At 45.1% G+C, this 9,445-nt stretch overlaps 1 protein-coding gene across 1 annotated transcript; it reads right to left on the reverse strand.

Annotated features, from left to right (window-relative positions):
- Nucleotides 1-1,526: 1,526 nt before the first annotated feature.
- itpripl2 (ITPRIP like 2) lies at nucleotides 1,527-9,229 on the reverse strand. The gene is made up of 3 exons (XM_080446163.1): nucleotides 8,197-9,229; nucleotides 6,948-7,197; nucleotides 1,527-6,414 (listed from the first exon to the last, which is right to left on the reverse strand). Exons 1-3 carry the CDS (start codon nucleotides 8,430-8,432, stop codon nucleotides 5,032-5,034), a joined length of 1,869 nt encoding a protein of 622 aa, XP_080302289.1. The 5' UTR covers nucleotides 8,433-9,229; the 3' UTR covers nucleotides 1,527-5,031.
- Nucleotides 9,230-9,445: the final 216 nt, after the last annotated feature.

Below are 9,445 nucleotides of genomic sequence, written 5' to 3' on the forward strand. Positions count from 1 at the left end.
TGTGACTGACACTCCTGTCTGCCTACCTCTCCTGCAGATGGCACCTAGACCACGCCCCCCTGCCACAAGGCCAAAACATAAACATATAATTAACAGCCTGTTATAGCACCACCATGAGGCCGTTTTGGACACTGTACACTGCACAATCTCAGGATTTTGAACTTAGACTAAAGGGCTAAATTAATATTAAAGCCTTAGGGTAATAAAATGACTATATGTTATTATTATTACTAAATTATTATAATTGAGTTTCTTGTTTTACTTACTGAAAAAGGTGACTACTTTTCTTTATGTGTTTTGTGCCACACTATTGGATTTATATTTTTTAGGAATTAAACTGATTGCAGACCTGGCTAATAGAACTGAAATGACAAACTATACAAGCTCACAACCCATTGCATTTTGAGCTTGTAGATCGGCTATTTATTTTTTTAATTCAGAAAATATTAGTGGTTAAGTAGCCTAGTTAAAGCTGCAAACTACAACTTATTCAATTAATACAATTTTATTTTTGATCAAGCTAGAGTATGATAATCTAATACATGGTTGTAGTCGGTCTACTGTACCTGCTTTTCTATTGAAACATTTCGATCCAGTGGACTAACCCTGTTGTCAACTGGTTGGCAATAGGGTTGAGTACCGACTCCGAGAACCGGTACCATAGTAGAACCGTTACCACCACATCCGATACTACCGATACCGTATAGTAGTATCGAATAGGGACCGTTTTATAGTGCTGTGTAACTTGTGTGATGAATTAGACTGATCTAGAATTAGCCTGTAAACCAGACAAATCGGAAAAATGAAGCCCTCTGCAGATTAGTCTGGCCCCGCTCGGTAGTGATTCGATTTCGATAGTACTTAAATTGTCACTTCACTGTCATTGGACCCCCCCAAAATCATGTGGGGACCCCCCACGGGTCCCAACCCACAGGTTGAGAACAAACGGTTTAATGTTTAGTCATCTCCTCTAAACTCTTGTGTCCTGGTGTTCTGCCATGTGGTGCCCACGTGTTTCACTTCCTCTTGAGTCAGAGTTTGAGGGAAAAAACAGAATAAATAAAACAGAACTAAAGCCGTTCAGTAGACGGCACATGATAAACCCACACACTCAAACTCAATACAAATGCATTGCCAAGATACTGTAGCTCAAACGCAGTGGCAATAATGACCAATTATAAGTATTTGACCATCTCTTATTGTCACCTTTTTGTTTGTTTTGCGAGAGGACCCACAATGGAAATAAATCCTGGACTTTATTGTGTTTTATCCTCAAATGTTTTAACCAGGTGTGGCATGTGGGTTATTTGCCAATCTAATAAAGTAATGAGCCAACTATAACTACTGATCCATAATTGTAATCATTGATGAATGACTTGCGTCAAGTCTATTTTACATTTCACATACATTTAGGCTCGGAAGCTGTCAGATTGGCACTCTTATTCTTTCATAAAGACATTAAAAGGGTTTGCTAGCCCCCCACACACACACACACACACGCACACACAGTGAAAAAAGCACATGGATGTAATCCAAAATAGCTCATTTATTTCTCCAATGCCAATTGTCACGTTAAATATCTGTACATTCGATACGAAGCATTTGACGGAAATCAGGAGTACCTCACAATCCATAATACATTAATGTTAAACACATGCACCATACATTCATTTTTACAGCTGAAAATACCCTCATCGTTGTGCCCATTATCCTAGGTTAGGTGTATGAACCGCTTGAAGTATAATGAACTCAATACCATATGTTTTCCTATATGATGCATTATTGGTTGGTATGTGTTGTGCTCCTACATTCATCAAGTTTTGTCCAGCACAATAACCCCCTTTTTTAACCACTTAAACCCCATATGGTTGACCGGAGTACCTCAGGGCTCTATACTAGGGTGGGTCTTTTATCGATGCTGGGGTTTAAATAGTTAACCTTTATTTACCCAGGGTAGGTGCTGAGCATGTGAGCGTTGCTTTTTCAGCAACGCCCTGCACACTCACACGCACGTGCGCACGCACAGTTCCTGACCCAGATCTTTCCTGCCGGTCAGGGGGATCGAACTGGCACCTCTAACCTTTTGGCCACTGCTGCCCCCATAGATTTTTTTTACTGTTATACAGCACATGAAGAGTTTCCTACTGTGTAACACTGTCAAATCCTGAGTGTTCATTCAGAGTTAAATGAACACTGCAGATTTTAGCGCGCATATGAGTTCACAGATGTCATGACTCAGGGCACGTTCACTTCCTTGTCTGAGATTCGGTTCTTCTTTCTAGTCTCTCGTTTGGGGCCTCAGTCTTCATAGCATCACTGTCATGCCTCTGACTTCTGAACTAATCCATTTAATCGAAGAAAGAATAAACAATCGTTTTGGGGGAATTATTTTTAAGTAGCTTTTTTCTTTCAATTATTTTGCATGAAAGAAAGAAAGAAAGAAAGGAAGGAAGAAGGAAAGAAGAAAAAAACAAACGAACAAACAAACAAACAAACAAACAGAAGGGTCAGCTTGTTATCTTTCAGTGCAGTCAGAGTATCATTGAATGGATGTCTAATAGTTTGATAATTTTGTGTGTGCATGTGCATGTGCGTGCGTGCGTGCGTGCGTGCGTGCGTGCGTGCGTGCGTGCGTGTGTGTGTGTGTGTGTGTGTGTGTGTGTGTGTGTAGTGGTGCTTTTATCTAGAATTCCCTTGACGCGAGCCGAGGCGTGCCTCGAGGGCAGGCAAGAGAGACACAAAACAGCAGGCCGCTGTTGAACAAAAATAGTCATAACACACTGACTCACATAGAGCAACAACAGTGTACACACACACACGCACACGCACACACACACGCACACACACACACACACACACACACACACACACACACACACACACACACACACACACACACACACACACACACAAACATAAAAAGCTAGCACACAAGGGAGATTTGTAAGGAATGGTTAGGGTAGAGTGTTTGTGTGTTTGTTTTTTTGTGCTCTTCGGTGCAATTGAGTGTGAGTCGCCGGAACAGACCCGACGTGGCTATCGCTATAGCAACCAGCAGCCGGGGCAAGCCCCCAGAGGCATGTGTTCTTGTGAGCGTGTGTGACGTAAGCCACTGGTTCTCAACGTCGAGTTCGGGGACCACCTGGGGTTCAAAATGGACCCTTACAGACCTCTACAAATGGAACCGAAAGGGTCCATTTGGTTCCATTTGTACTAGTCGATGTAGTATAAAGGGTTAAGTGGTGAAGGGTTCTTTCTAAAAAAATATAAATGGTTCTTTCGGAAACAAAAAAATAAAGGTTAGTCTATGGCATCATAGTTGGCACCTTTATTTGTCTGTGTGCAGGCAGAATCCATTAATTCCCTCCAGATCTCCAAATGACAGATAATATGGATGTGATTAGTAGTACCAGTCTTAAAAGATAATGACAAAACGCAGCTGTCCTAACTTGACAATTATCTGTGGAATTCTGTCTGATCCTTAAATGAACCCCAAGCAGCACATCTAGGCCTATATCTGCCATGCCATCTAAAGCATCTGAATGAAATGCTGCTTAATTGAAGAAAAATTGGGTGTGTACCATTTCCGTCCTCTAACATAATGAGCGGGGCAATGTTTTGTAATCAGTCTCTACCTCTGAAGATGGTAATCCCGCAAATCGTTGCTGTCGGGTGGAAACCTCATATGTCCATAAACGGTTACTTTTCAGGATAATAAAAAAAAGCAGCAACAATTTAAGATCTACAAACTCACAACGCGTAGCATCGTAGGTAGTAGGGCATTGATTAAAAATACACAAAGAAGTTAAAATATGGATATAAGAGGTTTCTGCCCAACAGCAACAAAATGATAATGCACCTGGTTTATACCAGGGGTTCTCACAGTGGATCCTGGGGATCCCCAGGGGTCCTTGAGGGGGTTCCAGGGAGTCTCCAGATAAATAAGTATATTATACTATCGAAATCAGTTTAACCACTTGAAATCTATTTTAATGCTTCGATTAAAAAAAAAAAATGCCGTGCACATCACGTCGCGATGTGACACACACTGTGTAAGCTTGTAGATCTGCTGTTTCTGAAACATTTGGGAAAAATCTTGAAAAACGTATGGGGTCCCCCGGGCACAAAATCTGTTCAGATGGGGGTCCACGGCCAAATGCAATATCAATCTGGGGGTCCACGATATGAAAACGTTTGAGTATCACTGGTACATTTACGTACAGTATTATAAATAGCTGTGAGCTAATACATTCATACCGGAAGGAACCGATTCATAGATTGAGGCAAATAATTGATTTGAAGTAAGTACTGTATTGGTAAACAGTAAACACAACCTGGTCCATTCAGTCAGGTTTTCACTTTGGATGCAACAACTCCAATTTCCAATTGTTAAACTCATAGAACCCTTAAATGGGCATGTAACCCTATAAGCTATTCACCTGTTTCCTAGGCTGTGTGTTTTCCACTTCCTGTCGATTTCATTGGATATCATTGGTCATCTGACCAGTTTCATTGGATTTAATTGGATCAAATCAACAGGAAGTGGAAAACACACAGCCTAGGAAACAGGTGAATACTGTTGACAGTAGTCAACAGTATTATCAGTGCTTGCACATTGGCACACCTCAATCTAACACACCCATTATTAATTGTATTAGCTTCAGCTGTGTTCCTTACGTCACAGTGTACCATATAAGGTCAGCCTGCCGTGTTTTTATCCTTCTGTAGTTTTTAACCTGTACAGGAAAACAAACTACAAAATCAGCCACAGGTTTCAGCTGCTTTAAAGCATGACCCTTAGCATCCCTACTCTAGGCATGTCATAATAACAGGCGAACATACAGCGAAAACAGCAGAACCATAAGCTCACAACGTGTCGCAACACAATGCGTTGTGGGCTTGTACAGATATGCTATGTCCGACAAGAGATTTGGCATGGAAAAAAGGAGGGGACCGAGTAGAGACCCCTGGGGAATCCCCAGTCAACAAAGGATATAGGGTTTATGTGGTTAATGCTGCTTTAGATGTGTACTAGTCCATCTCCAAATGTTGGCAATGGCCATGCCCTACCCTGCCGAGACCAATGCTGCTCCTCTGTGGTCGGGTCAGCCTGATCAGCCTGTGGAGATGGGTCCAGGCATAGGCAAGACGTCCTGAAACCAGATCCAAAGAAGCCGGTGGGATCCCCGCCCAAAGATTGCCACCTAACCCCACCCGGTCAACACCTGCAGCTTCCTTGACCAGTTTCGGTAGAACCACAGAGTCAGGCAGCACACTTGTGGAACTCTCGCCTCCGAGGAAGAGGTGAGTCAATGTGCGTTTCTGAAGGAGTTCCCTAAGGCTCCGTATTAGGTCCTCTACTCTTGCCACCAAGTGAGCCTCCTCCCAGATCTCCGGTGGGGTGCTGAGCAGCAGACGTAGCCAGGCGGTCTTCACCGCGTAGGAGGACAGCACCGACCTCCAGAGCGCGGCACCCTGGGTGTCCAGAGCTTGGCCGCCGAGATTGCGAATGGCCTTAATGAGCTGGAGGCACTTCAGGTGGCAGGAGCCCTGAGGGAAGCGCGTTTTGACCCAGCTGAGGAGCCTCTGCTCCTGCCGAGGGAAGTAAAGCGTCCACAGGTCTTTGTCGTCCAGACTTTTTGTCTTCGCGGGAGCATTTGGCACAGAAACGGAGTCCGTGGGGACGAGGTAGAGGCCGTCGCCGAGCGGCAGGGCAGGGAGCAGACGTATGGCCATGGAGATGTGACAGCAGACGTAGTCGGAGCGCGGGGTGAGCCGCAGCTGCACGCGCTCGTCGACTAGCGCCAGGTTCAGCGTGCAACGCTGCTCGTGTGGATAGCGCACGCTGGCCAGGGAACGCTGGACGGCTGAGTAGAACCAGCGGTGGACGGACTCGGGAGTGAACCTGTAGGCTCTGCTCCCCATGGCTCCTGCACCCGACCCGGGCGAAGAGCCTTGGGGATGGAGCCGCAGGAAGGTGTCGGCAAAAGCTCTGTGCTTGCGGACCCACTCCTCGCGACGCGGCACCTCCATGCTGCACTGAGGAGGAGGCCCCCGCACTTCCTCCTCATTCTTTCCGTCCTCCTCCCTCCTCAGCGTTGCCTCCTCTTTCGGGGTCGCCTCCTTCTCTTCCACCACGTTGTCTGTCGTTTTCTCAGCGGCGTTTCCTTTCCCGCCGCTGTGTCTCTTGCTTGATCTCCTCCTGATCACTTTGGCCGCTGTCATCTTTCCCTCCCCCTTGCTTTGTCCTTTCTCCTTCTCCGCTGCATTTCTGTTCTCTGTTTTTTCTTCAGCAGGTCCCTCTGCCCAGATCAGTCTGGGCTCCAGCTTCAGGCCCCTGGGGACCCTCAATGGCACCAAGATGTCAAAGCAGTCTGGGGAGCCCACCTTGTGCTCCTCGTATGAGCTACCGACCTGGAGAACAACAGAGGAGACAGAAAGAAAATCTCTTACAAACATGCATGTTTTCCGCTCAAAGTATGGAATAGTACTTATTGAGCATGAGCAGGCTTAGACTACAACGAGTATCAATGATTGTGACTTTGTTACACACACACACACACACTTATTATATTTATTCATTTTTTTAAGTACCGTAATATGTTTCTGTTCTGTTGCTGCAATTGCACTGAACCGTTCACAGATTCGTTCACAAATCTCAAACACAGCACTTCTGTTCACATAGCCAGTGATGGAAGAAGTACTCACATGTTTTACTTAAGTAAAAGTATAATAATATATAATAAGTACAATATTTGCCTCTGAAGTATAGTGGAGTAGAAGTAAAAGTATTATGAATTATATATATTTATATATTATAAATACTCAAGTAAAGCCAAAATACCTCAATATTTTACTTAAGTACAGTACTTTAGTAAATGTACTTAGTTACATTACGCCACTGCACATAGCTGAGCTGACCTCATATGTCCCGCTTCGACACCCACCTGTAAGAAGTCTCCCCTGAAGGCCAGGGTGGATTCTGGGGGCACGTCGGTGCGACCGGCCTTCACCAGGTCTCCCACCAGTTTGGCCACGTTGGCTTTGCTGTGTCCCACCACGTGGGGCGAGAGACGCACCCAGCGGGCGTAGTAGTCGTCCAGCAGCTCACGCCGAGAGGTGCTGGATTTTGGAAGTCCATCATTAGGCCCAAGAAGAGTACCTTTACCAGCCCTGGATGGGTTGGTGGAGCAGTACCTGACGATGAAGAAAGAAAATAAGAAATAACAATAAAATGTTGATTGCGAGGTTGGGATCTGCTATTTTTGAATAGCCAATGCAAAAATCTAAATGACCGACGCTTTCCCGGTTTTAATGGATAAAGAATTTAAGATGTATTTGACATTATTTCAGAAAGTACTAGTGTACTCGTACTAGTGCAGTACTAGACAGTGTTACTGTTAATAAAACTTTGAAAGTGTAAAAATTCACTTCTAGATTTACACGGATTTCACTGCAGTAGGCTACTGTGTAAAAAACAACAACATGCAAAATCTTCATAAAGCACTGTGACAGCTCCTTTCATTTCATGTGATTAAACTAAGCTAAACCCCTTTACAAGTTTAGCAGAGTTCCTAGAAGAAGAAAAAAAGAGAGGCAGGCAGCCAAGGCACAACATGTAATTTGAAAGGTAGGGCTTCGTTTTCACAGAAAACTGTGTTGATCTTGTGTCTTCAATAACCTCGTCCTTCACAGGGCATGAATGAATGAACAGAGACCAACAGTACTTGTATTAAGTGTAGACGATTCACATTGGTGCAGAAAACATCCCTTTCGTGTCATAAAAATATGAAATCATATGGTAAACAAACGTTTGGAGGAATGCATTATCGTCACATCAGTGCATTTCAAATGGCAGCTATACAGTGTTTAGTGTGTAGGTCTTTTTTCCAAATTTCTAATTTGTCAAATAAATCCTTCTTACACAGTAAAATCCTCAGTGTTAATCTATGCATTTATAACTCTGTGAGAGTACAAATGGAACCAAACGGACCCGGAAGGGTCCGTTTGGTTCCATTTGTACACTCTCAGAGTTAAATTAACACTGACGATTTGTGTGTGTAGTGTAGCTTTGCCCAACAAAGTGAAATGACAGGAGGATGTGACTCAGGCACATGCCGTCATCACATGTTCTTCTGACCACAAGTGCAAACCAACGACAGTGATAATGATGATGATGATGATGGTGGTAGCTACCTGATGAAGAAGTAGCACAGTGCAATTGCCAGGAGGAGCTTGGCGAGTGATAGGAGGACGGGAGGGCCCTGGTGGGAGGAGCAGCCCTCCTCTTCGGCTTCGTACTCGGCGGGCTCAGGGCCGCTGGGCTCCTCTGGGGTCAGCCTGTGGGCGATGTGGTGGAGGACCACCAGGCCTGTGAGCACGCACGTGAAGAGAGGCCAGAAGACCCTGAGGTTGAGCGTATACACACTCATTCTCCACCGACCTCCTCCTCCACCTTGATCCCTCGCTGTCTTTTCCACCCCCGTTTCCACGTCCGGCTGGCTGCCTGTTTCCCTCCTCTGTACCTTATGACAGTATCCTCTGTGTAATGTGGTTTACTTGTGTACGCCTGAAGGCTGGCAGAGGGATCTGTTTAAGGCTAACCCATGTTGAGACCCATGCAGTCAAAGACAGCAGATATAACTCCCAAATGCAGTGGATGATGCAGCCAAACTCCACGTCTTCTCTTTCCTTGCCTCCTTTTCCTTCTTTTCTTTTGTGAACACTCACTCCGTTATCTGCTCCTATAGCTGTTCTTCTGAGTCCTGTTGTTCCCAGAGTTTATCCTCTTTACTGCTTTTCCCCCAGCACGGCGTGGTGGTTCTTCTCTGCCCAGTGGTTGGAAGGAAAATACTGTGGTTCTCGTCTTGAAGCTCCACCGGTGTGATTTGCCAAGTTCCTCCTCTGCTCAGAGAGAAGAACCCAGATTTGGTCTATTTTTGTGAAGTTCCTCTTTGAGTGAAACTGCATGCCTTGGACTCAGGGTATGTAGGCCTACTCTACTCTACCATCCACTCATACTGTACACATGAATGTTTGAAAGTTCCCCTTCTCTCTTTCTCTCTCTATCCTTCACACTCACACACTTATTTCTCTCTCTCTCTCTCTCCTCTGTCTTTTCCCTCCCTCTCTGTGTTTCTCTCTCCTCTCCTTCCCTCTCTTTCCCGCTCACTCTATCTCTCCCGTTGGTTGCGGGGTCTCTCCTCAGCCAGTGAGTGAGCTCAGAGGAAATGCCAAACTCTTGAGAGAGGAATTTCAACAGTAGGGAGAAGTGGAGGAGAGAGGGACAGACAGGGAGAGAGAGAGAGGGAGGTACGGAAAAGAGAGACCGGGCACTTAATAAACACTCCTCCCCTTCCCCTCCTCTTAAAGAGACAAATGCATTGTTTCCTGTGTCACTAGTCTCGTGTGGCCAGACTGTTGCCTCCCACAAATTTCAAATGCT

The sequence above is a fragment of the Gymnoscopelus braueri genome (genome assembly GCF_963280865.1).
Source record: "Gymnoscopelus braueri genome assembly, chromosome: 13".
NCBI lineage: Eukaryota > Metazoa > Chordata > Actinopteri > Myctophiformes > Myctophidae > Gymnoscopelus > Gymnoscopelus braueri.

What these genes read in the sequence shown, in the direction of transcription:
- itpripl2 (XM_080446163.1), bottom strand. Translation starts at nt 8,432, where the DNA reads ATGAGTGTGTATACGCTCAACCTCAGGGTCTTCTGGCCTCTCTTCACG. An exon ending in CTGTGCTACTTCTTCATCAG is followed by an intron (nt 7,198 to 8,196) that starts GTAGCTACCACC and finishes CTTCATCGTCAG; the next exon opens with GTACTGCTCCACCAACCCAT. An exon ending in TCAGGGGAGACTTCTTACAG is followed by an intron (nt 6,415 to 6,947) that starts GTGGGTGTCGAA and finishes GTTGTTCTCCAG; the next exon opens with GTCGGTAGCTCATACGAGGA.